The sequence below is a fragment of the Pezoporus wallicus genome, unplaced genomic scaffold (genome assembly GCF_028554395.1).
Source record: "Pezoporus wallicus isolate ANWC-B61680 ecotype Strahan unplaced genomic scaffold, APGP_CSIRO_Pwel_v1 contig_8736, whole genome shotgun sequence".
Classification (NCBI taxonomy): domain Eukaryota; kingdom Metazoa; phylum Chordata; class Aves; order Psittaciformes; family Psittacidae; genus Pezoporus; species Pezoporus wallicus.
This window is the reverse complement of record NW_026637072.1, coordinates 225979-252250: the sequence shown is the minus strand read 5'-3', so window position 1 is coordinate 252250 and position 26272 is coordinate 225979. Positions and strand designations below refer to the sequence as shown.

The window sequence follows — 26272 nt, the reverse complement described above, 5'->3', positions numbered from 1 at the left end:
TTTTGAACATCAAACCCCAAGGGTGCGCGTTCAGATTGTGCGGTGGAAATGTGCCCTGTAAAAGGGTTTAGCAGAGTGAACGGTATTTACCTGCTACTTCTGCCGCGGCTACAAGCCCGGTTCCTCTGCTCGCGGTGGAGGCACCATGAAACGGCAGGCACGGAGAGGGCAGGGGAGGGCACAGTGGGCTTCGCTGAGCAAGAGAGGAGGCACACTGAGCCCCTGGCTGCGTCCGTCCCGTCCTCTGGGAATGTCTTCGGGAGCTCCGACGCCGCGGCGGGGAGATGTGCGGCACGGTGCTGGAGAGCTCACGGCGCCGCTGGTCTCCGTCGCCATCCGGGCCGAGCCAGACGGTGCTCCGCGGGTGTCCTGCCCTACCCGGGAGGGACTGCGGCGCTCGGCAGGACCTGCCCGGCAGAGGCACGGCCGCGGCGGCGGGGCCAGGACCGCTCCGAGGGCTCAGTGGCGGTGGGACGGGGCGGCCCGGGACGGGGCGGGCGCGGGGCGATCCCGCCGCTGCTCCAGCGGGGTTCGGGGGCCTCGGCCACCCCATCCCCCTGCAGCCGAAATGGCTGAACATGTAGCAATAATGCCCCGGTATTCAGGCTGCCCGGCCCGGACGGCCCTAATCAGCGGCCCGCGGACCCCCCTCTTCTCCCCCTGCGCTCCCAGAAAGGGGAACAAAACCCAGCACGTTTCTGCAGCCCCCGCGCATAAAGCGCCGGGCCTGGGCCTCAGTGGGGGGCAAAGCGGCCCGTCAATCTCGGCGCCGGGGCCCCTTTGTCCCTCGCCTCCCTGCCACACCTTTTGTTCCCGAATCCAATAAGCGCCTATTCCCGCTACCTTCCTCGGCGGCTCCTTTCAGCGCCGGCCCGGCCGCCACAATGGGCCCGGCTCTGAGCTGCGCGGCCCCATTCAGCGCCCTTGGCACGCTCACAAGCCGGCCGGGCCGCCCTGCCCCGCGGGCACGCCGCTGCGACGTCCCCGCCGCTGGGCACCGGCCGCTGGGCGAAGGAGTAGCGGGCGGTGGATATTGCACCTGGTTTATTGACTGACTCGGCGAGCTGGCGCTGGCAGTAACCGATACAGAGTAGATAGAGGGGCCGCGACACCCCCGGGCCCTGCCGTCGGCTTTTTACAAGCAAAGCTGCTCCGCGGGCGCGGCGCGATCGGCCCCTGTCCGCCCGGCCGTCGCGGCGGCTCCGCGGGTCGGCGGCTCTTCGCTGCGAGCTCGGGCAGCCCCGTCCTGCCGCGCCGCTCCGCGCGCTGCCTGTCCCGCACCGCGACCCGCGGGAGCGCCGGGGTCCTCGGCGCGCCGTCCCGCCGCCGCCTCCGTTCCAGGGCGCGCATTGCGCGGCAACCAGCCGGGCTGCGGTGCGGATGATAACGGGGCCCTGGAGCCGCTGGGCCGTCCTGCCGGTCCGGTCCCGGCCCTCAGTGCGTGCGGGCTACCAGGCCCGGATGCCCTGCAGTGCGCCCTGGCTGCAGGAGGGCCCCGCCGCCGCCTGGTGCAGCGGCTGGCCGCCACCGCCGAAGCCCCCCAGGCTGCCCACGTTCACGAAGGGCCCGGCGGCCGCCGCCGGGCTGCAGGTGGCTTGCATGGAAGCGCCGCCGGTGCCCGCCGGGTAGGTGCAGCCGTAGCCGGGGTTGTAGGAAGCGGCGTTGCCGTAGCCGTAGGCGGGGAAGCCGTTGTAGGAGTAGGGCCCGTTGTATGCCGAGCTGTAGCCCTGCGACCCGCCGAGGCACGGTTTGCCGTCGCGGACCAGCACGGGCACGGCCACCCTTCGCGGCGGCGGCGGGGCCGTGGGGCCGCCCAACTCCAGCGACTTGTCCTGCCGCTGCCGCTTGCACTTGTAGCGCCGGTTCTGGAACCAGATCTTCACCTGTGTGGAAGTGAGCTTAAGGCTGCTGGCCAGGTGCTCCCGCTCGGGTGCCGACAGGTAACGCTGCTGCTTGAACCGCCGCTCCAGCTCGAAGACCTGAGCCTGGGAGAAGAGGACGCGCGGCTTCCTTCGGCTCCGCTGCTTCGGCCTCTCCGCCTCCTCCGCTTTCTCCGCTGCATCCAGCGGCTTCTTCAGGACGCAGCTCTCTGCACGGGGGAGCACAGGTCACGACTGCACATCGTGACACCGGGCGCAGGCTGCTCCCGACGGGCCCCACCGGCGGGCAAAAGCCCCGCGCCGCTACGCACCCGTCGGGCAACCGCGGGGCAAGCGGGAAGGCAGCGCCGGGACAGGCCGCCTCCGGCACCGCCGGTGTTCTAAGATGGGCCGGATCGGACGGCGGAGCCAAGCGCATCCCCGTGCCTCTGGCCCAGTTGCGGTGTTACTCTTGCGGCACCACGGGGCCGAGCCCCGGGCCGCACCGCGCACGGTGCCGGGCACCTGCTTCACCGCCTCTCTCCCGGGTTGGGCCTAACCCGCCCCGTTCCCTGCGCTCCGCTACCAGTATTCTGGAGCGCGGGCCTGATGCGGCAGCTCTGAACTGGGGCCTTGCGGAGGAGCTTCCCGGGGAGGCGGCGAGCAGGGCTCGGAAGAGGGTGGTGGCAGCCCCGAGGTGCCAGTCCCGGCTGGACATTTCCAGGGAACGCGGCCGCGGCGGCGTGTACCGGGTGGCATCGTCGGGACCGAGGCTCCGCGGAGCGGTGCCCCACGGGCCGGGAACGCACCGCTGGGAGCGAGCGCGGGCGCGTCTGAACTGGAGGGGCGGGGGAGCGCGGCGGGGCCGATACTCACTTGGGGTGCGGGCCGCGGGGTCCAGCTCGTCTCCTGGGCCGGGGCCCTCGCAGGAGCCGCGCAGCACGGCGTGCACGTAGTTATCGGCGGAGATCCGCGCGTCCGTCTGACTGCCGGGAGCTGCCATGGAGCTCAGGTAGGACAGCTTCTCCTCCTCCTCTTCCTCCTCGCCGTCGGAGAAGCGGGCGCCGTCGGCGGCCGCCAGCAGGCAGGCGGCGGGGTGGAAGTGGTGCTCCAGGTGGTGCGGGAGCTGGGCCCCATAGTGCGGGTCCTGCTGCTGCTCCAGGTTGAGGATATCTTTGACAGAGAAGGGAGTGGAGGTGACGGGGCTCGGTAACATCATTGGGGCAGCGCAAGCAGCCAGGCAGTCCCGCGAGCCCAGCGGCGCCCGGGCGGTGGCTCGGCGGGGAGCGCCGCTCCCGGTGCTGGGGGGAGCAGGCAGCGCCGAGAGACGAGGGGCCGCGCCTGCTCCTGTCTAAGTTGCCTCCATTAGCCCAGCGCTGGGGGTCTGCGTTTTGTTACAGCTTCTGCAGGGACAGCCAAGGGCTCGGGAGCCTCCTCTGCCCCGGGCCGGCACGTCACGGCGAGGAGGGGCCGGGGGCGGCCTCGCCATTGGAGGGAGGGGGAGGCAGAGCCGGCCCCCTGCCCGGCTCTGGCCGCCCGGCCAGAAATAGCAATGTATTAAGGCTGCTCTCGGTGCGGCCGCTTCCCCGCTGAGCGCCTCGCCCGCCCGGCACCCGCCCCTCGGGCGCGGTAACGGTGCGCCGGGGCCGGGGTCCCCGCAGAGAGCTGCGGAAGACACTGCCGCTCCCCCCCGCCCCCCCCAGTGCTAAGCACGTGTAAGTAGGTAGGGACCCCCTCCCCGGCGGCCACGGCCCGCACACGGCTAGGACCGGCCCCGGGAGGGGCGAACATGCGCTGTCCCGCCGTCCAGGCCTCGTCGCACCGCCGGCACGGCTGCCTGGCCCCGCAAGTACCTCCCGCCGCCCGAAACGCTGCGTGGAGGGGAGGTTCTCGTCCCGCACTCCTCCCGAAGCCGACGGCCACCTCGCCGTCCCGCGCATTACACATACCCGACCCACTTCGCATCCCCCGATGCCCCCCGCAGGTGCCCCCTTATATTTCCCCGCCACCGGCCCATCGGCAGCTCGCCCGGCCTCTCCGCAGCCGGTGCGCAGCGCGCTCGCCCGGGGAATGCGCGCTCCGTCGCCGCTGCCGGATCGGGCCCCTCAGCTCCGGGATTTTCAGACCCAGCCGGGCCTGGCTGAGCCGGGTCATACGAGCACTCCGGGTCTGCGGTGGCGATGGACTAGGGCGAGGAGAGTTATTCCGCACTCTTCGGTCTTTCCTTTCGATTTCTTTCGTTTTCTTTCGTTTCGTTTCGTTTCACCCGCCAGTAACGGGAGACTAGCGGCTCCACGGAGTCACCACGCTGCCGTGCAGGCGGGTGAAGCTCCGAGCGAGCCTGCAGAGACCCCTGTGCACTGTGACTCTCCCGGCACCGGGGCTGCGCCAAATACCGGCCGAGCACCCCGGTGCGGTTCGGGGAAGTGTGCCGCGACCCTGCGGCGGCTGCCTGCGGTCCCAGAACCCCTTCAAGGGCTCAGCGCCGCCGAGACACGGGGAGCGGGCTCACCGAAAGAGGAGCGGGGGGTCCCGGGAGAGATCTTTCGTTGTGATTAAAATCCTGCCGCCCCGCAGGGATCGGATCTGCGCCGAGGCGATACCGCAGGGAGCCGGGCTTACAAGGCGGGCAGGTGAGTGTTCCGCGGCCGGGTATTCGCTGGGCCTTCCGGGGAGCTTCTCTCGGGTCTCTACCCTCAGTCGGCTCCGCCGTTTACCGGCTCTGTCTGTGCCCTCGTTTCCCTGCCTCCCGCCGCTCCGCACGCCCCGGAAAACCCCATTTTCCAGCGGCGCAGGCTGGGACGGGAGCCCCGGTGCCGCTCACTTCGACAGAGCTGGGGTGCTCCCTGTCCCGCGGCGGGACCTGTTCCCTTTCCCCCGGCGGGACGAATCGTTCCCACCGCTCCGATTCAAACCAGTCGCCATAAATAGTGGCAGATCGGTCTCTCTTGCCGCTCCTTCTGCCCGCCGCCTTCCTCCTGTTCTGAGGCCGCCCGATGCGGACGGTGGAAGGGGAAATGCGCTCGCCATAACCAGGCCCGATCGGGCTCCGGCTCTGCCCCGTGCCGCCGGTGCGAGTAGAAGCCCGACGCTGCGTTCCCGGTAACAGTAACAATAATCGCCTTATCGGTATTACAGATCCGGCTCGGCCCGCTGAGGGCCAGCGACCAGTGGGGTCTGACTTGCCCGGCGCCATAGGACAGGCCGGGAGCTAGTCACGACCTAGAGGCACGGGACTCCCCAACCGGGCGGAATCGGCTCTTCGGGGCCGAAGCATGGAGCAAAGGTGTTCCCAGAAAGCTGTGGGCTTTGCTCTAACAAACAACGGGAAACCACCGGGCCCCGCTCAATTGTGCTGCCACGGGCCACGCAGAGCGCTCGGGGAGCCCACACCCCGCGGAAGGAGCTAGCAGCAGCCGGGACCTGACACGCACAGGAGCACCCCTGCCGTATCACGACCTTTTTCCCCGCCCGTGCTCCCGGTGCTGTAAGCTAGCCTCCGACTTCCTGCCTGCATCCCCCCTTTGGTGGTGCCGGATCTGGCCCACTTCTGCGAGACACGAGCGGCGATTTCCCAGCTGGAGAAGCCGAGGAAGCAGGGAGATGCTTGGGCCCCGCAGCGGACGCCACCCCTGTATAACGCCCGACGGGCACGGCCAGGCCTAAGCGAGGGTGCAGAAACCGGGGTAAGGCGCAGCCCCGGTACCTGCCGGCGGGTGTCAGTCCCGGGATGCGGTTTCGGGGCCTTCCCAAGCCGGCTGAGATGGGGTCACGGGGCTATTAATGGTTATTTTATTTATATCATTAGCGGCGTCCCCTGAGCTCTGTTTACAGCGGAGCCTTGTTGTCCCGGCCGCTCCTGCGCTCTGTTTAGACAGGGGATTATTGTAATGGATGGAGCTCGCAGTGCGGATGCTGCAGCGGAGCCAAGAGCCCCCCTCGCGCCCGGAGAAGGGGGAGTAGCCCCGCAGCGGCCTCGCACACCGCGGCTGGAAGGCAACTTCCCCCCTTTCCCCGGGGCCCTGGGCGCAGGCCGCCCGGTAGCAGGCGTCCGCTGCCGGGGGCCTCGCCCAGGGCGATGCTATCAGCCCCAGGGCTGCTAATTGCTCCATTAGTCTCGCGGGTGCCGAGTGCTGGAGCCGGCCCCTCACTAATGGCCGTAAACAAACAAACGCTAATCCGGCCCTGTCTCCAGCCCCGGCGCTCGGGAAGCCAACGCGGGACGGCGGAGCGGCCCCGGAGAGGCGGCAGGAGGCCTTCGGCGGGCGGCACCCACCTGCCCGCCGCCCCGGGCAGCCCCGAAGGCCCGCGGGCTGGGGCCAGTGCGGACCCGCGCAGCCAGGAGCTGCCCCCCGTGCCTGGCTCTATTTACACAGAGCCTGCCCTTGTGTAAACGCTGCGCGCCGTGGTTTATCTCAGGGCCCGTCTGTTTCTCGTTCTCTGTCAGCAGCGCCCGGTGAAGGATGGCCCTTTCCCAGGGGCTCGGCCCTGATTTATGTGAGAACCGCAGCGCGCCGGGGACGCCCTCGCACGGCAGAGACGGCGACGAGCCACGGGGAGGCGGCGGGTGCCGGGGCACCCACGCGCGACAGAGCTGACGGAGGCGACGTGCCCGGCCTGGCCTCGCACGCCACGGACACCTGCCGGTGCTCTGCTCGCTCCCGGGCCGCGCTCTCCCCGCACGGTGAGCGGCGGGTTCGCCCTGGATGTCTCCGGGCTCCGCTGCCCGGTGTGCCCGCATTGGTGCATCCCCCGGGTTAAGGTACGGGTTTTACTCCAGCCGCGCCGCCTGCCCAGGAGTAACTGCTTTTCACAGCTTTTTGAAGGAAAACTTTGTCTTTATTCTTCAGGAGAACAGAGGTTTCTGCGGGCAGTGGAACCAGATCCAGGCAGGGGATACTGTACACTCACCCGGCAATGTTCTGTATCTCTCGCTGCTCTCAGCCTTGCCCAGTCAGTGACCAGACTGTCCTGCCTGCTCTGGTCTCCTGGTGGACACCTGCCTCCACCCCTCCTGAGAACCCCCTTATTTGGCTTTGCCCAGAACCACTCATCTGATGTCTATTTCCTTGAGAAATACATCACTGCACGTATTTGCTGTTCTTCGGTATTTTCTTGCACCACTAGCATTGGCTGATTTACTTTTGCTTCACAGTTCTTTCAGGGATGTATGGCTTGGAAATATGTCCCAAAACAAAGCCTCAGTGAGAAACATGTTTTTAGATGGTCAGAACCAGACTTTTAGCACCCTGAGGAATGTATACATTTCCAAGGTGGGAGCTTGATTTGGGGGATACCAGTAGCTGTGTGCAATGTTCAGTGCTCAGCATTCTGTGGGATCAGAGCTGCCCATACAAGAGTGCTGGTAATTTCAGCAAGGGGCTCAGTAGGGTTAGACATCAAAGGGAAGGCTGCCCTTGGTTTGTGCCCGGTGGGCCTGTGAAAGTGAGGCTGACACATTGAGGTTGGTGAGAGTCAACTTGGAAGAGCAGGTAAAGGTCATACTATGTCTGAGGCAATGCAGGATAGGAAATGTCAGTGCCGAGGACTCCCTCCTGCCTGCTTTTATTTGGTGTCTCTCATGCACAAAGGATATCCAGGCTTCACAAAGCCACCCTGCTGCACAACATAACTGTGGACGTGCAGAGGGTAGCAAAACACCTCTTCCTCTGGAGGAGAAGCTGTCATAAATCACCACTTGCAGCTCATGTGATGAGAAGGTCCCCTGTCCAGCAGAAGGAGGACAGTGCTGCGGACACACGTACACCACCGACTTGCTAAAACAAAACCCACAGCCTTTCTGGGAGCGCCTTTGCTCCATGTTTCAGAAGCCGTTGTTGCATGTTTGAATTCATGAGGTTAAGAAGCCAGGCTGAAATTCATCCTTCAGCAGAAGAGGCCCAGCACAAGGCTTGCTCGCCACTTGCATCCACAAGCCCACGTACCACTTACATCCCATAGGGCTTAAGTGGAGCCTAAGTGGACCCTGGGCCTTGAACTGGCAGCCTGCCTGGCGCTGGATTTCAGCTCCAAGCCCAGGCCTGCAGCTCTGATTCATGCATATAATCCTGCTGAGGTCAGCAGGATTCATCCTGCTCCCACCGCAGCCTGTGGGACAGTTCACACGAGAGTGTCAGGGTCAGGCTCTGTGTTTGCATATACTGTAGAAAAGGGAACAATTAAGATTAAACCAATTAAAGTTTAACAGGTCTAGAAAGCATTTTATTACATAATATACAGGAAGGATTAGCCGTGTCGGGCCGTGCTGCATGTGTGCCGGGGGAGCAGTCCCTTGGTGTCCACGGCACTTGGTGTTTCTGGGCTGGGGACCTCCTGTGCTGCTGCTGGGGCCGGCCACTGACAAACACACAGGCTGGGAGCACAGCTGCATGCTGGCTCCCATTCCCATCCAGCGCTTTTCCCTGAAGCATTCTGGGTGCAATGCTTTCCTTAGCTCGAGCAAAGCCTTTTCTAGAAGATATTTTGCACCTTATTCAGTGGCTATTTCTACAGCATCCTGTGGGGAGAGGGAAGCTGCCCTGCTTCTGTACAGGCGTGCTGGTGAGCAGTAAGCGGCCGGCTGGATCTCTGCAAGGTGGTGACACATGTCTCGTCTTGGAAACAGAGCTGATAAGCTCCTCTTGTTTAGGGTATCTGCCTGGCAGCCAGTCCCCACTTCTCTCCCTGCTTAATCAAGATTCCTCCAGCTGCAAGCAGGGCTTGTTTCCATGTGGATGAGGCCATCCTGGGCATGTCTGTCCCTGAAGCTGGCAAATCTGCACCAAAAATGGCACACAGCTGAGGGTTTGCCAGGGTGGTTTTGGGGGTAATTGGGCTAACAAAGGATGCAGAAACCAGCACTGGCAGAAGCTAAGCTGCAACCTTGGCTGAGCACACACTTGCGGTGGTGCATGGGCAGTTGCCTCTCCATGGTGGCACTCACACAGCCCTGCTGGTGTTCATCTATAGGTGCTGCCATGGGCTCTGAGGGGCACCCGCAGCCAGGGGCTGTTGCTTGGCTTCATCTTCTCAGCTGCAGCTCACCACCAGCCAGCTCAGCAGGGTTGTGCACAAATATCCCTCTGCCTTGCAACAACCTGTAGCTGTGGGACAGGGAGGAAGACGGGGGCTGGGGAACCTCATCCATTCTGTCCCCTCTGGGTAAATACGGGACAAGGGCCTGGCAGGTTCAGCTAAAAGGCATTTTCACATTGCTTTCAGAGGCCACTATGGGCAGCTTCCAGCTCTGTGGAGGGTTTTTCTGTGGTTGCTGTGAGTTGGTACTGTAGCATGTTCCAGAGCAACACAGGCAAACCGCTCCCTGGCTGACTACTGTGCTTGGAAAGGTTAATGGTGGAATGTGCACTTGGTCTGCATGCTTCTAATAAACACCCATCCTTGAGTTTTCCTTTAAAATACTTTCCATATTTTGCCATGGCTGCTCGTACTGCTCCCTCCTGCGACAGCTCCTCACTGATGGCCGCTGTATAAATAGAGCAGCCCCTGGGTTCCGCATGCAGGCGGGCAGGTGGGAGATTTGGAAGCTTCTGTTAATAGTTTGTCTCTGAGTCCGCCTAATGAATTCTCCTCGTAATTACAGCACAGGAATTGTTAGTGTATCCTGATGATTCAGAACTTTCTAACAACAACTCCGGACCAAATTATAAACTGTTTTTCTATCTTTGAGTGGAGACTTGAGAGAGGATTCCTAATTGTTCTCGTCCCCTCAGGGGCCAGGGCTGGATTATCCCACACAGGCTTCTCTGCAGACTTGTTTTTAGTCTATCGGTGGGTCCTCTGCCAGACCAAAGGGATGGGGAACTCAGTTTTCCAGATTTAAATCTCTCCCTCCACCCTTCCACTCCACTTACACCTCTAAGGAAGAGCATGGATTAGAAAGGATTTGCCCTTATGGGGCTTTGGTTTGGGTTTGTGAAGATCTGTCCTTAAAAGCTTTGCCTTTTTCTTTTTTTATCCCCATGTAAACCTGACTCCTAGCTATACGCTGGGAATGGGCAAAAGTGAAGCGCTGTGTTGCGCTGTGTTGTGCGGGGAGCAGACATCTCCCATTTCTTTTAAAATACCTCCCTTTAAATGGCATTTCCTCTTGGAGACAATGGCTTGACATGAAGGACAAGCAGGTGGGGACAGGCGAGGATGGTGTTTCAGGAGTTGGGTAAAGCCAGACCCCTCCTGCTGTGGTTGCTGTGATTTGGCCATGCATGCAAGAAGCTGGGTGGGCCCAAGGCTAATCCAAAATGCATCCCTGTGGGAGCAGTGGCAGTGTAACCTGGGAATCTTCATATGGCTCCTGTGCTGGTGATGCCCAGCACACTGGAAGCCATGGGATGCTCTCCCCAGGACTCATCTTGGTGCTCTCCTGCAGGATCCCTCCTGCACTGGGAATGACCCGTGCAGTGATGCCATGTCAGGCCAACAGTCCCAGGGCAATGAGGCCGTTCCAAAGGTGGCTGGGAATTAGCACGAGGCCAAGGCAGCTCTTCCCTTCCTTGTCCCCCACTTTGCTGGGGAGCCAAAACACCACACCACTGGCGATACCCCATCCCGCTGGAAGCTCCGACGCCTGTCTGGCTGCCGGGACACCCTGCCAGCCCCATCCCAGGCACGTCCCCTGCGCCCATCAGTGGTGAGCGGGCACTGTGCCGCGTCCTGGGCCCAGGCGCCCTTCTCCAAACATCCCTCCCGCTGCGCTCGCCGTACCCCTGCGGCTCCGCCACGTCCGCCCTGCACACCCGCCCTTGCTGACGGCAGGGAAAGTAGGAGCCATGTCCTTGCGCTGACCTTCGCCTGACCTTCCAGTAACGCTCGAGAAACCCTCGGAAAGGCTTTCTCATTGTGCAGCCCCAGGGTTTCCAGGGAATTAGTCAGCAGGCTGGAATTGTGCTCTGTGTATGTGACCCCCCTCCTCTGCTCCCCCCCTCCTTGCCTCTCCCATCTCTGGAGCCGGTCCGGTCCAAGAGATATGTTGCCAGGGTGACAGCGAGGTGTGATGGATGGACAGAGAGTGGCTGTGGAGTGGCAGGGCCGCTGGTCAGTAACCCAGGGCTGTGTTTATAAGAAGGAAGAGGCTGTTTCCTGGAGCTAACATAATGCAGCTCTAAAAAAGGCAGGGGAAATACATCATGCGAGGAGAGCGCAGCCCTGGGAGGGGAGGGCTGCTGGGGAGCCCAGCACCAAAGTGAGCCTCCAGGTCAAGGTGCCTTTGACAGGGGCCTTTTTTATAGGCCATTTGCGTGAGAGTTTGCTGCTGTTTCTCTGCAGCCCTGACAGCGGCTCAAGGCCCAGCCGGGGTTTGGGGAGGGTCTAATCTAAACTCGCTGTTTTCCAGCCCTTCTCTTTCAGGACCCACTGATTTATTTGGAAAATAAATAATCATCACTATTACTTCGTTTCTGCACAGTGACAGTCCCCTGCCTCGGCATGGGTCTGTCCCATGTCCCATGGCAGATGCTCAGAGATGCAGGGAGCTGGGGAAGGACCCTGGTGCAAAGGGAGCAAGGGGCTGAGTTGTCAGCCCCTGTCTGCCCCCCCTTTGGTGGGCCCTAGGAAGCAGCAAAGATCAGAGCCACATCCCTGCATGGGATGGGGACCTCATGGCACTCTAGTTGCCTGGGCTCTGAGTTAGGACAGAGGTGACCATCTGGAAAGACAAGGGGATATCTCCTGCTCCTTCCCAGACACCGTTCTTGGCACTTTTCCTCCCTTTAGCCACACTGCAAGTGTGTGAGCTCCTTTTGCCCAGTGATGGCATCTCCTCTGCAGCCCCGCACACCCGCTGCTGTGACAACTATTGGGATCATCCGTACTTGTGATGTCACCTCTGAGCCCGGTCAGAGGGTCTGGCTATGGGAGAAGCAGCAGCCTCCTTTGCTGGAGAGGGAGGTTGTCACTCTCCAGCTGGCAGCATGGGAGCTGAGCCCCGAGATGGGCTGGGGTACCACTACTTCCCCAGCCCCACTTCTGCTCCTGGTGCTCTGCCCTCCCCTTGTGTCCACTGAGCCTAGATCATCCCGGCTGATTGGAGAACAGAGTCCCAGAAAATAGCTCCTGATTTTCCCCTGTTAAAAAAAAGAAAAAAGAAAAAAAGAAAAATAGAAGAAGAAAACAACAAAAACCCAAATCCTTTTGAAAAGAACAACAACAAAAAAAAAAAATCCAGGCTCATTTACTGTAAATCCCACCATTTTCTAGGCAGGCACAAATTGCTTCTACTACAGCTAAAAAAGTACTGAAATCGTTGAAAATATTTTCTTCTTTCTTCAATTACTGTTATTCCTACAGCCCTTCAACTGCTATCAGTGATATTGCATGTTTCTTTTTTTCCCTTTTACCAGAGTGCCAAAGCTTGAAAAGTGTCAGTGTAGGGAATAAAAAATGGGAAAAGAGGAGGAAATCTGGTGCGAATATCAGGCTGTCTTCAAGGAGCTTCAGGGCAGGGGAGAAAAAGAAGACAAGGAAAACATGAAAATGTTTGGACAGCTTTCTGGTTTAAGAAAATGAAACAAAAAATTTGTTTCAAAATAACCCATTGAAAAGTTAAATGAAAATGTTTTCCATAAAATAGTTTTCAATCTCATTCTTTTTGGGTAAGAAAATATTCAGTAATTTTTATACTGAATAAGTTTTATATTTATTTTTCACAACATTAATATAATAACAAAAATGCCAGAATTTCACCTTCCCAGCAAATGTCTGTGTTTGGTTGTGTCCTCACTAAAGTGGGAGAAAATTTTTACGTGGAGCCTCATTTTTGGCTTGGATTTTTGCTTTTCTCTTTTTTTTCTCGGTGGGGTGTGTGTGTGTGTGTGTGTGTGTGTGTGTATAATTCACCAGCGTTCATGCTTTCCCTGCTCTAATTCATGCAAATACTGCCACATGCACAAATTCCTCCATGAGCTCAGTATTAATCAGTAAATACTTTTCCTTGCAGCCCAGGCTGATCGCTGTCTAAAAGCCACTTTCTAAATAAGTATTTGATGAATATTTGTATATTTAATGTTTGCATTGTTCTAAGTGACTTTTAGCATTAGGTTCTCTCACCCACTTTCTGTTCAAATTAGCACGTTCACACACACTTATGTTTGAATTTGCGTTCATCCCAGATTGTGTACAGCTGTATTTGAACAGCTTTCACAAAAACAATCTGTATTTTGGAGTTCTATTTATATTGTCTGCATATCCATCACAGCTGTAGAGAAGGTGATCCATGCTTCCTGAAGCCCCTTATGCCAGCAGCCCAGTGCAGTGCTGCTTGTCTGGGGGAGTTGGACCTTGAGCATCCTCAGCCACACTGCACGGGTGTTGTGGGGCTGCTGAGCTGCAGCCCTCTAAGATGAGCCGTGAACGTGGGCTGCTCACACTGTTTGTTACAGTTCTCGTTGCATTTGTGTCACCCCCCGGTACCCCCGGATGTGTGCTGCCCAATGGGAAGTGGGCCTGTTCCCGGGGGACTGGGATGGGGCCTCATCTTTCCAGCCGATGAGGACCGCCCGGCTCCTCTTCGAGCCACCCCAGGTGGCCATGACATTTCTAAAGGACTTGTCTATGTGCCGCAGTAAGCTCATTAGTTAATTCCCTTATTACGCAGCATCAACTGAAGCATGTGTGTTTGTGGCTTTCTCCCCAGCTTTCCTCGTTACTCCCTTCTCTTTGTTTTAGCTAAGCAGGCGGGTTTTTCAAAGCCCCCTTGGCCCAGCCGTTTGTGGTGCGCACTCATCCCTCCCTCGATGGTCTTGGGGTACCCACAGCGAGAGGGGCTGATGAGGGCTGGGGCTGCAGCAGGCAGGACTCTACTTGCCCAGCAGTACAGTGCAGAGCTTTCACCTCCACTAAAGTGGCTTTTCGGGCCCGTTCACATTTCCATGTCAATCTCAGAGCCCAGCCTGTTGAACACACTGAGGTTTTGATTCAGACAAAGTGAGGTGCATGGAAGTTCCCAGGAATGAGGATTTGGCGTGAAGGTGCTGTGGTGCAACGCTGGGTCTCTCCAGGATCTCTCTGGGTTTTGAGATGGTCAATGGGCATCTCTTTGCAGAGAGACATCGAGTCCCTGACACCAAACCCAGCAGATAGAGCCAGGGGTCAAAGCCTGCAGGGCCGAGCCTTTCACCCTCAAACACGGGGAGCCTGTGGGACCTCTTCCCTCACCGCCTGCTCTGGGAGAAGCCCGGTCACAACCCCTGCCTGGGGAAGAGGGACGGAGCAGACATCCCACCCTCTTCCTTCTGGGGGGCCACATGCTGCAAAATCCACCTCACGCCGGCGCTTTCCGGCTCTCTGTGAGAATGTACAGTTTGTGGCTCCTTCATTGACTTTGAAGAATGTCCCTTTATTCACAATGTTATTTCCTTTAATCACTGTGAGGTTGCAGGAAATCTTCTTGGAAAATTATTTCAGATTGGCTGGAATCACTGTACTGTCGCAGAGATGGAAAACTCACTTGAACTTGTTTTTATTTTACCCTAAAAAGTCACTGTCCCCAGAAGGTTCAGATGAATTTGGATAAACATGTGAGTTCCGAGGATTTAGTTGTTGTTGAGCAGTTGTGTCCCCTCCCCTCATTATTTTTTCCCAAACGAACCTCTGTGGCTTTCCAAGTTCCTGAGCTTTACTCGAGTCCAGGGGTGCAGAACTGAAGGAAAAAATGGCCATTGGGATAAACAGATAGGAGACAGGCAAATACATCATTAAGGGACACAACATGTGAGTAGAGATAATGAACTCTCTACGGAGGTGACAGCTCTGTCCATCAGCTAAGAGCCAAACCAACTGAATTTTCTTCTACTTGAGGATTCCTGTGATGACTGACACAGGAAAAATAAGGTGCTAAAACCTGACTTTCGTGGGAGTTTAGTCCCATTGCCACATGAATCACAGAATCACAGAATGTTTGGGGTTGGAAGGGACCTCTGGATATCATCTCTGGAGATCCAAATTCCCCTCTGAAGCAGGTTCACCTGAAGCAGGTTGCACAGGATCATGTCCAGGTGGGTTTTGACTATCTCCAGAGGAGAGTCCACAACCTCTCTGGGCAGCCTGTTCCAGTGCTCTGACACCCTCAAAGTAAAGAAGTTCTCCCTTATATTCAGATGGAACTTTCTGCATTTCAGTCTGTGCCTGCTGCCCATTATCCTGTCACTGGGCACCACTGAAAAGAGTCTGGCTCCATCCTCTTGACACCCACCCTTAAGATATTTGTATGTGCTGATAATAGCTCAGTCCTCTCTAGGCTAAACAGGCCCAACTCTCTCACCCTTTCCTCATAAGAGAGATGCTCCAGACCCCTGATCATATTTGTAGCCCTCTCCTGGACCCCCTCCAGTAGTTCCTTGTGTTTCTTCAACTGAGGAGCCCAGAACTGGACACAGTACTCCAGATGTGGCCTCACCAGGGCAGAGTACAGGAGGACGATAACATCCTTGACCTGCTGGCCACACACTTCCTAATGCAGCTGAGGATACCCCTGGCCTTCTTGGCCTCAAGGGCACATTGCTGGCTGGCTCTTGGACAGGTCCTTCTCTGCAGAGCTGCTTTCCAGCAGGTAAACCCCTAACCTGTACTGGTGCATGGGGTTATTCCATGCACCCCAAGTGCAGGACCCTGCACTCGCCTGTGCTGAACTTCATCAGGTTCCTCTCTGCCCATCTCTCCAGCCTCTCCAGGTCTCACTGAATGGCAGCGCAGCGTTAGGTTGTATCAGCCACTCCTCACAGTTTTGTATCACCAGCAAACTTGCTGAGCATATACTCTGTCCCTTCATTCAAGTCACTGATGAGTAAGTTGAACAATTCTTGTGAGCAATGGAGAAATGTGGTCTGGGTGAATGTGTGGCTATATGAGAGCACAGCTGGCTGGGAAACTATGTTGAAATGCAGTTATCAGTGCTCAGCCGTCAGACAGGGCCTGGGTCTAGGGCTAGTCAGTGCTTTCATCAGTGATTTTTACCTGCAGCACCTGTCTGGTAGGGTCTGCAAAAGCGCTTTTATTGAGAAATTGGAGAAATCTGAAACAAACCTGTTGATAAGAACAAATATAAGGCTTTTCTATGAGTCGCGAACACTGGCTGGGGGATGATCAAGATTGCCCTCTGGGAAAGTAGCTGAAGGACAGTGGGTCCCGCAAGGAGTAGGAGCCAGGAGCAGCCCAAGTGAGAAGGGCAAAATCAGACCAGGACGTACAAACAAGGTGTTTGTAAGACACCTGATCTGCTCCTGCTGCACTTAGGAAGTGTTAGCCTGAGTGCTGGGTCCCACTTGGGGCCCAGCGTTTGAAGTTGCGGCTGTTGGAGAAAGCCCAGGGAAGAGCGAGATCAGAAATACAGGAAACATGACATACTGGAGCAGGCTGAAGGACCAGGGTAGCTGACTATCAAGACAAAAAGACTGCAGGGAAATAAGATAAAAGTCTTTAAATGCATAAAGCCCTGCTACAAAGCACGAGATAATGGGCTATTCCTTGTTTTCAGGGTGGGTAGAAGAAGAAGCCATAGGCTCACCCTGCAATGACTGCAGTAAAAGAGATTAAAACTTGTTTTTCCTGGGAGCCGTCTTCACCACTAGAGGCTTCTTTTGGGAAGAGTTTAGACAAAAGCTCCACCAGGAAGTGTTTGCCTGGTTTGGGGGGAGGCAGACAGGCTGGGTGACCTTTCAAGGGCCTTCCAGGCTTATTTTTTGTGATCCTGTGAATACAGATACTAAAAAAAGAGAAGATAATTTTGCCTCTGGCCAGTCTATTCGGGACTGGTCCTTGTCAGGTATGTTTTGTTTCAGCTGTGAATGTTGTCCAGGTTTCCATCGTATCCATCAGTGTGTTTTTATTTGTTATTTACTCCTAAGGTATTTTTTTCCCCTATCCCATTTACCCCTGTTTCTATACATCCCTGTGGTCCTAATTTCCCCAGAACGGTCATATGCTTTGTGTGGTTCCCCCAGGCCCTGCACAGAGAGACCTTCTCTTCCCCACCTGATGTACCTTGGGATCCAAGAGCAGACCCCATCTTGTTCATGAATTGGGCTGGTGACAGACTCCTGGTGTCGCAAGCTCATCTCTCTCGTGGTCTCACTCCTATTGCAAGGCCCCTGTGGGTCGTCTGTGGGCCGGGTGTTTTTCTGTTTCTAAAACAGGACTAACAGCCGACGTCCCCCTCCGCCTGTGGGTTCGCAGATGTCGACTGTTCACTGTTTACGCTGAGTTTGTGCAATGGGAATTTTTCTGTGTGTATTAGTAACATCATGTATTTTTACTCACGATGTTTAGGATCAGAGTTAGATCATCTATGCTGATCTCCTTGACTGCCTCCTCTTGTTACTCTTTCTGGACCCGGATAACTTGGGGTTTCAGTAATGCACAAAAGCATCTGGTTTGGAGGAGCGAGGGAGCTCATGGTTTGGTCTTACTTATTCACTGATGGTTAAACCACCAGCTAATCAGCATTGCTCAGAAAATGTATGTTGCATTTTGTATGCAGGTTTGTCTGGCTTTTAATTTCCAGCCATTGATTCTTGTTCTGCCTTTTTTGGCTGGAATAAAAACACTTTAGCACACGGCATTTTCTTACTATGAGAGTACTTGTGCATAGCAGTCAAATTTCTTAAGCTTTTTTAAGAAGAAAACAGGTTGAGCTTGATTCTGTCACTGTGGGGTGCGTTCTCCTGCACTTGTATCTTTTCTGTGGCTCTTCTCTGCACCCTCTCTCATTTCACAGGATAATTTTGGCCTCAGGAGCTCTGGCGGTACAGCCCGCTGGTCGGGCCTCCATCTCTCAGATTTTTGCAATGTCTGAAGATGCAGATACCACTGCCTTGCTGAGCCCCTGTGACAGTGCTCAGGTTTTAACACACCTTGTGTGACACCCTTCCAGCCCACACCTCCTCTGTCTGGCTGTAAGGATGCTACTGGAGATAGTGAAAACAGGGACAGGGGGTTGGGGGGAATCACATCTATGACTCTCCCTTCATCTGCATATATTTAAAAAGGGGCACCAGCCTAGTCACAGCATCTCAGGCCTGGCACCCCATCCCCTGCTGTGTAAGATACTGCCTCATAGCTCCTGTCTGCTGTCCTCCCTGCTCCGACGCCCAGGACCTCATTCACCATGTGGTCCCAGCATTGAGATCACCTCCAGCTGCTCACCCCCAGGACCCCACACCAACCCCTGGCACATCCAACTTGGCATTTGGCTCAGTTAAAACCCATGAGTGGGTGACACCATCCCCTCTATCACATGCTGGGCTGCAGCTGAGGCTGGCAGTAGTGATTTGGTGCTGACTCCCAGCTCTCCTGTGCCTGTGCTGGATACCCAGAGTCCACCACTGAACTTTCTTGACATATTTTTAGTACCATCTCTGTTGAGAACAACTTCTGGAGACCAGTCAGGATGTAGATAATATGTGGGCAATCATCACTGATTAGGAAAAATACATAACTGGAATATTGTAAAGTACCTTGTAGGTACCCAAGGGTCTGATACCTTCAGCCTCACTGCTCCCTGTTGCTCTGAAGACATTGCTTTTGGTCCTGTGGGCAGTTTGAGCCCCTGCTTGAATCTCACGATCAAACTTTTTTGATTCCCATTTTCAAGCAAGATTTGGAAGATCCAACGAAGAGAGCTATGGACTAATAATATCTTCACCATATATGGCGCATTTCATCCTCGGCTGTGAGTGTGCATTACCCTGCATACCACATGCAGCCAGCTGCTCGCAGGGACCATGCGTTCTCCAGCCCAGCACTGCTGTAATGCTGCAGAGACCCACGGCTCAGGTACAAAACCAGGTACTCTTTTGGCCAGGCCCCTGCTTTTCCTTCCATGCAACAACAATTCTGGACAGGTTTGGCCTGTGCAGTGCAGATGACTGCTAGTGCTTACATGTACTTTTATAGTGTAGCATTTCAAAGGGCTGGTTGTGAGGAGGTGCATGCACATTTCCTGTATGTCTGGCCAAAAATCCGATACTTGAGAGCACCAGAGAACCCTACAGTTTTGCAGAACATGCTATTTTGATGTTCATAAAAGACAAAGCACTGCCAAAACCTGGGAACAGCATGGAAGGTGCCAGCATTATTTTCCTGCTCCTGGCTTCGCTCTGTTTTATTTCTCACTCTGCCCCTCCATGACCGTACAGCTGGCTTGGTCCTGCACCATGCAGGTCCCAGCCCTGTGAGGGATGCTGGTGGGATGTGTCCCAGCTGGGGTGGGGGCTCAGGTTAAGAGCAATGTGCTGGTGACTCAGAGGTGACGAAGGTGTGAGGGATTGCACCAGTGCTGGTGCATGTGATGCATGCCATGCTGGGGGAGTGCAGGTGACCAGCTCCAGGCTCAGGTATGTCCCCAGCTGCCAGCTATGCCATCAGGAGCACGGTTTTGTGCAGGTCAGCCTCTCAAACCTGCCCAGAGGTGCTGGGAGCTCTTTAATGGACCAGCAGGAGGACAGACACGATGCTTTCAGGTCTCCTCTCATGACATCTGCCGGGTCCCCTTCCCGCACTCATCTTGTCCTTCTATCCAAAACAGTTACGGAGGGCTTGTTGTTTTTGGCGCAGTCCTTTATTTACAAATCCCATCCTGCTTATAGCTCATAGTTTCATTATCCTCTAGATGTTTATAGATCTCCTTTTCTTAATATTTGTGCCATTATTTTACTAGGGACATGGGTGAGACTTTCCAGACAGTAATTGTCTGGCTCATCCTCTCCCCCACCAGCCCTATCTGCAGAAGGGCACATCTCCTTGCTGGCCCTGCCTGCATGGGGTGCCCGGTGGGACAGGGACAGGCAGGACTGTGAGCAGCAGCAGCTGCCCCATTGCACCCAGGGCACACACAGATGTTCTCCCAAAGCCCCACATTCCTGATGGGCTCTTCCCGTGTCTCCTTTCTCCTGCACCACTGTGCTCCCCACTCCCAGGTTCAGGGCATGAGTGCACATCCCTGGCTGGGGGCCTGGCTCCTCAGCAGGCTTCTGGCTGGCTGGGGACTGTCCTGGAAAGGCAGACGGTGGCAAAGCCGGTGCTGGGAATTTGGGGTTATTAGCATGGTGCAGACGTGGGTCGGTGGCTTATGCTGTGCATTGCTCTGATGCTGGTCCCTGCCCCCGGGCTGTCTGTCACAGGGGCTTGTTTAACCTTCTTTGCCACAATATCTCGAAGTCTTTAATCTGTTTATCCTGGTAACCCCGCTATGAGGTGAAGGATAGTTATCCTCATTTCAGAGGTAGGGAACTGAAGGGATTCTTTTCAAATGTAGATCAGTGTTTAATGATGCAGAGATAAAGATTTTAAAAACACGCCTGAGACAACAGGCATATGGTGTGTAACCGAGCTGGGTGTTTCTGCAAATCCCATTGAGCACCTCTGCCTTTTTCAGCTGGTGCTATCTCAGGGCAGAACTGGCACAGGGATCCACAGAGCTGCCAGGTGGGCTTCAGCCTCCCAGGGTCCTCAGTTGCATTTAGAGCTGAAACCTAATGTTTGTTTGTGCTGCAAGTGTGGGTATAAAAGTGTAAGGCTGGGAATACAAGGGGGTGCTTGTGCAGCATTCCTCTGGCTGTGCAATACAGGCAGCACCAAGGCCACTGCAACACTGGATGGGAGAGCAATCACAGCAAGCTCTTGCTGCTGTCCCTGCTTGGGAAATGGAAATCTGCAGTAGATGCCCTAAAAAACCCCAAGCTGTGGTTTCTGTGCAATGATCCCAACCAGAGATGTCACTGACTGCCACGCAGGCCCTTCCCAGCAGCTGGCCGGTGGGGTTTGGTGCAGGTCTCCCTGCTGCCCCCGGGCAATTGTTGCTGTGCTTGTGGGAATGCGGTGGCTCGGGCTGTGCGGAGGTCAGTGCCTTTGTCTTGCTGCGGGGAGTTTATCTCTGCGGATCTTGCCTGCTTTCCTGGGTCAGGCTTTACCCCCGTTGTTATCAGCAAATGCAGGAACAGCCCGGTCCAGAGACGGCTGCATAGGAACCTCTCGACCCCCTTGCAGGGGGAGGCAGCACTCTCACATCTCTTCCACAATAATGGGCACAAGCCAGGCCAGGGCCTGAGGGCCAGGGATGGGACATGCCATGTCCTGTGCTTGCTGTTCCCCCTGCACCACCTCAGCAGCACCATTCCCATGCACCACAGCGGTGCAGGCAACAGGACAGCAGCATGTCGGGAGCAGCCCCATGCTTGCAGCATGGTCATGTGTTTTGCAATGGTGACTGGAAGCAGCAGTGAAGGAGGAGGCAGCAGAGCTGGTGGGACCCTTTCTGCTCCCACCTCCCATTGGGTCCTCCACCCTAAACACAGAGGGGACAGATCCCCAGTGGCAGCACCAGCGACACCAGTTCCTCCTTCTCTGCCGGGCTGCTCCATCCCAGTGCAGCTTCCCCTTTTCCAGCAGCCCCATCCGGACCCATCCAGCTGTCTTCACAAACCCAAACCATTAGCATTTCCTGCTCAAACATTTCCAATAAATAAATGAGACATCATGCCACAAGCCCGCAAGTGACCCAGAGGCGGGTTTGAGGCCGGGATGGACACGACCACCCAGCACCCGACCCCCTGGCTGGGCGCCAGCCCTGCCTTTGTTTGAATTCCCGGGTGAGTAAGCACTTGGCTGACGCCAGCCAAAACACTGTAAGAAATTATATTTTATATTAAATAAATTGTTTTCAGTAAATCTGTTCCTACAGCAAAGTCCAGAAGCTACCAGCAGCACCGGGCTCCCTGCAAGGGAGCGGGAGTCCTCTTTCCTGGCCCCATCCTGGCTGTGCTGGGCACACACCCTGCCCAGAGAGGTCCAGCTGGGACTGGCTGTACTGCAGATGCCTCCTTCTGACTGGGACACGTCGGGTGTCTCTGTCCTGAGGCATTAACCAGGCTCACTGGTGAGGGATGAAAGGCTTGGGCACGGGGTTTGCTCTCTCCGGGAGCTGCAGCTATTTCCCCACATCAGACCTCCCAAAACCAGCTTCTGTGGCTGTGTAAAAGTCTGTGCCTTGACACAGCAGTGTCTGTCCAGCCGCCTGGGGCTGGGGATGCTTGGGGACCTACAGTCCAGTCTTCCATCCATTGACCCTCTGCACCCTTGGCAGACCATCTTTAATGCACCAGGGTACCTGGTGTCAGTGCCTGGGCAGGTCATGGTTCATGGGCTGGTCTCCTGGCATCTGCCAGCATTTGCTGAGGCAAAAGGAAAAATTAAGGGAAAGCAGGTCTCTGAAACACCTTTTTACCAGCCCGTGGCTCAATCCATGGCAAGCACCATGATCAGCCCAACCATTGCCCCAGACAAGGCCAGCACTTCTCTGGGTGCCTGTGCTCCTCCTGGATGCCTGAGGATGCAGAGGAGGTCAGCATGGCCATGGAGTAGGTCCTGAGTGGTACATGAACTGCTCTGGGACTGGAGGGACATGAGGACTGATGTGCAAAATGGGTTTCAATGGAGAAATGGTGAACCTCTGGCTGTGCCCAGGCAGCAGCAGTGGCAGGAGAAGTTTGAGCCTGACTGGGTTGGCGGATATGCTCCTTTTTGGGATGCACAGGCTTTGTCCTCAGTGCTCCGAGTTGCTCTCTGGTTTTCAGCTGTAGGCAAAGAAGATGGATTTGGAGCTAACCAAGCTCTGTCATGGTGGCAATTAGGAAAAATACCAGGAACATAGCTCCGAGTGATTTTTTTTTTTTTTTAAGCTATATTGTACTGAAGTCAAAACCTCCTGCAGGAACATAATGTTTAAAGGCACAATTTTGCTGTTGAAATTTTCTGAAGCATTTAAAGAGGTTGAAATGTTCTTTGAAAGAGAAGATGTAAATATTCCACTCTGGAAGTCTTCATTCGGTGGGGTGTTATGCGTCGGCATTATAAAACTCCAGAAACTGAAATACAGTGAAACCACATTTTAGATTATTTGTTTCATGGAGAAACTATAAAGTATTTTCTGATTTTGAATTATTTCTTCAGGGCTTCTGCCTTGGTCAAGGGAAGCCCCTGCTGCTCCCACCTATAGAAGCTGAGAGAGGAGGTGGGCTGATGGGACAGGCAACCACCATGGGCACAGAGCAAAAGCAAGTGGCTACCGAACACCCCTATGTTTACCTGCAGCTCAGCGGAGCAGGGACTGATTTTGTTTGGTGCCAGTGGGTGAAATTCGTGGGAACACCCATGGGGCGGTCCATGGGCACTGCCCATCACCAGCCATGCTGAGGGCTGAGCTGCTGCCGGTGTCCCGGTGCAGCAGGAACACAGCAGCGGGGCCCCTTTGCAACCCCTGATGGTGCCCCTCGGCAGGACCTGCGGCCCCGGCTGCCACCAGGGCTCGGTGCCTTCAGCACTTGCAGGCGCTGACAGACGGACCCGGCGAGGGGCTGGTGGGGGCCGGAAACTCCTGATCCCTCTTTATCTGCCCCTCGCCCTGCTCTCTCATCTCCCCGTCACGCTCCCTGTCTCGCCTGGTATCTCATGCTCCTATTCCTGTGCCTCCCCGGCTGCTGGGAACTGCCCACCCTTTGCAGCACCCTGTGGCGAGGCACTGGCCCTGGGCTTCCCTATCTCAGCTGCACTGTGGGGTCCTGGACCTCCCACCCCGGGACCTGCTGGGCTTGCTGCCTGCAAGAAGCAAGGGGAGGCAACTCAGGTGCTGGGTCTGCAGGAAGAGCATCAGCCACAGCGGCAGGCAGGTACCTGGGATGGGGCTCTGCAGCTGGGATTTATTGCAGGTTGGAGTCAGAGGAGAGGATCGAGCCCAGCTTGGCATCGTGCACTGAGGAGGTCAAGGAGGCTTGCTGCTGTCTTGCCCAAACATGCCAGCTGCTCCCGGGCTAGGGTCCAGCTGGATACCAGCTAAAAACCAACCACATGCCTTTCACTTGGCTCTCCTGGCATCCCTGATCCCCATCACTTCATTGCAAACCTATTGCCCCAGCTGGGCAGGGTGGCAGCCGGGGGGGGGGGGGTAGGGGTGTTAGGATCCACAGTTAATGTAGCTGCCCCTAAATGCACTGCCAGAGATCAGCTAATCTGATAATTACAGCTACAAAAGCCATTTAGACAAACCATGACCTGACCCCGGGAGCTTGGAATGAAAACATTTTACCCTCCTCTGTCTGGATCCTGCACTGAGAAAACATCTGTATTCTGAAGGTGGCTGGGAAAACAGTACCCGCTGGAAACAGCCACAGGTCTGCTCCCTGCCTGCATGCTGCCTCAGATGGGCAAATGGGCAGCACTTCAGGCAAGGCAGCCTAAACCCCTACAGTGATGCTGGGATTGAGGGTGCCCCAGCGCTGGGCAGGGCTTTTTGTCAAGGAAGAAGATGAAGCAGAAGCCAGAGAGGTACAAGAGTGGATCTTGTGAGGGTGAGAGAAAGGAATGGGGTGAGTGGAGCACACCTGCACCCTCCCAGAAAGGTTTTTCCCAAACCCCGGTGAGGCTCAATGGGGGGGAGGACAGCACCTGGTCCTCAGTGGTCCCCGCATCCCTGCGGCAGCCTGAGCTGGCTGCCAAGCACCCCTGCCCCTGGCTTCCAGGAGGGGCTGCGTGCGGGGGGCCATGCATGTGTGTGGTGTGGCAGTGCATGCCCAGGAGGGCTCTTTGCTCCAGGTAAGGTGTGCAAGCCTTTTTGCTGAGTGGCAGGTCATTGCTGGCTGTCAGTCAGAGCCAGGAGATGAAGGGAGGGATGCCTCAGGGCTGGCTCCCATGTTTCTTCTGCTTTTACATACATTTTGGTGGCACCCTTTGTGTAGGCTGTGCAGATGAAAGCTCAGGGCCAGAGGGATCTTGCTAACGCACAGCCACCCGGCTCGGGGGCCCGGCGGCCTCCTGCTTCTTGCCTGTCTGTCTTGTTCCTGCAACTGTTCCCAGTGGAGCCCCACTGTTCCGCCAAGGGCAGGGGACACCAGCCGGGCTGGGGGCAGCCAGGCACACCAGCAGGTAACTCCTGCTGGGTCAGCAACCATGGCCTCATAGGCACAGGCAGTGGCATAGATGGTCTGCACCGGCTTGGCAGCACAGAGCTCGTGCTGTTCAGGAGCCCATGAGGAAGGCAGTACTGATATGGGGAAGCTGCATTTTATCCTGCAGCCGGCACTGCTCAGCCTGCTCTGGCAGTCCCAAGCAGCACCTTGGTGCAGCCAGCTTGGCAGGCAGCACCCCTGCGCCTTTATGATTTCCCTGCTCTGCACTGGGAAAAAGCTTGGCCATGTCCCCAAATATCCCAGTGCACTTTGGAGAGTGGTAGGATTAGAACCCAGTAAGTGCAGTGAGAACCTGCCAGTCTGGGGACTCCCCAGAACTTCTGTCTGCTCCAGAAACAGGATACACTAAGCAGCATTGGTTAGATTTTCCCATCGCAGCATCTCATTACTGCAGTGCTTTACTTCTTGTGAGCAGAAAAAGTGACTCACCCTGTGGTGGGCTACCCCCCATTTACCTCTGATGTCCATGGTCTCATCAACTGCTTCCCTGCTCAGCCCTGCAGCATTTCTCACTTAGCATTATCCACAGACCTCAAGAAACCCAAGCACTCTTCATACAGTTGGGGTTAGGGTTAAGGTTAGGGTTAGAGTTAAGGGTTGAGTTAAAGTTAAGGGTAGGGTTCAGAGATGCCCTCACAGCAGCTTGACAAGGTAAGGTGTTTGCAGGGGTCCACAGCTATTGCAGCAAGCAGACAAGAACCCTTTCTGGGTTTCCATGCAGCCTTTTGTCAAGGTCTGATAGAGGTTTTACCTGAGTTGGGCTAAGAACCTCACCAGGGCTTTGGTCTAGCACTACAGTCTTGCTCCTCTGCCTTTCCCATTACACTGTTTTCTTGGAAGGTAAAAGCATCGGCATGCTGCTGTGCCGCCGGGCAGCTCTGCCTCTTCCCTGCTCTCATGCTAAGCAGAAAGTGCACTGGGCAGTTCTTCCAGGTGCTGCCCGGAGCTGGGGAAGGGAAGGCTGTGCCTCCGGGCTCCCTCTCAGGCAGCCGGGCTGTGGAGCCACTTTCGGCTGGGAGAGGGGCGAGGAGCCAGACTGGTTTTCAGAGGGATCTTGGCTGGGTTAACAAAGGGAGTGTATGACACAGTTTGTCTGCAAAAGCTTTTGGGGACAGCATGGCCTGTGGTTTATGTCACGAGGGGCGGGCGGGGGGGGGGGGGGGGGGGGGGGGTGGGGGCGGCTGTCGCGCTGCCGGGGCTGTTACTCGCGACGACCTTCCCGTTTCCCTGGAAGCCTTTCCCAGATGCTGCAGGATCGAGGGCGGATTCCCACAAACTTCAAAAGCCGCCCGAGGCAAGCGGCGGTTCCTAACGGAGCCGGTCACGCAGCGACCCCTTCCCCGGAGACCCGTGGGGGCACCCGCTGGTGGGATGCTCGGGCAGCCCCGGGCCACCTCCCGCCTGTCCCGTCCTGTCCGGGGCCGGTGGCGCCTTGCGGGGCAGCTC

At 56.6% G+C, this 26272-nt stretch overlaps 1 protein-coding gene across 1 annotated transcript; it reads right to left on the bottom strand.

Moving 5' to 3' along the window:
- Nucleotides 1-1328: 1328 nt before the first annotated feature.
- Nucleotides 1329-3545, bottom strand: NKX2-3 (NK2 homeobox 3). The gene is made up of 2 exons (XM_057403092.1): nucleotides 2736-3545; nucleotides 1329-2089 (listed from the first exon to the last, which is right to left on the bottom strand). The coding sequence occupies exons 1-2, from the start codon at nucleotides 3076-3078 to the stop codon at nucleotides 1449-1451; spliced, it is 984 nt and encodes a 327-aa protein (XP_057259075.1). The 5' UTR covers nucleotides 3079-3545; the 3' UTR covers nucleotides 1329-1448.
- Nucleotides 3546-26272: the final 22727 nt, after the last annotated feature.

Coding starts and splice junctions, on each gene's coding strand:
- NKX2-3 (XM_057403092.1), bottom strand. CDS start 3,078: ATGATGTTACCGAGCCCCGTCACCTCCACTCCCTTCTCTGTCAAAGAT. Junction 2,090..2,735: donor CCCCGCGGCCCGCACCCCAA/GTGAGTATCGGC, acceptor TCCCCCGTGCAG/AGAGCTGCGTCCTGAAGAAG.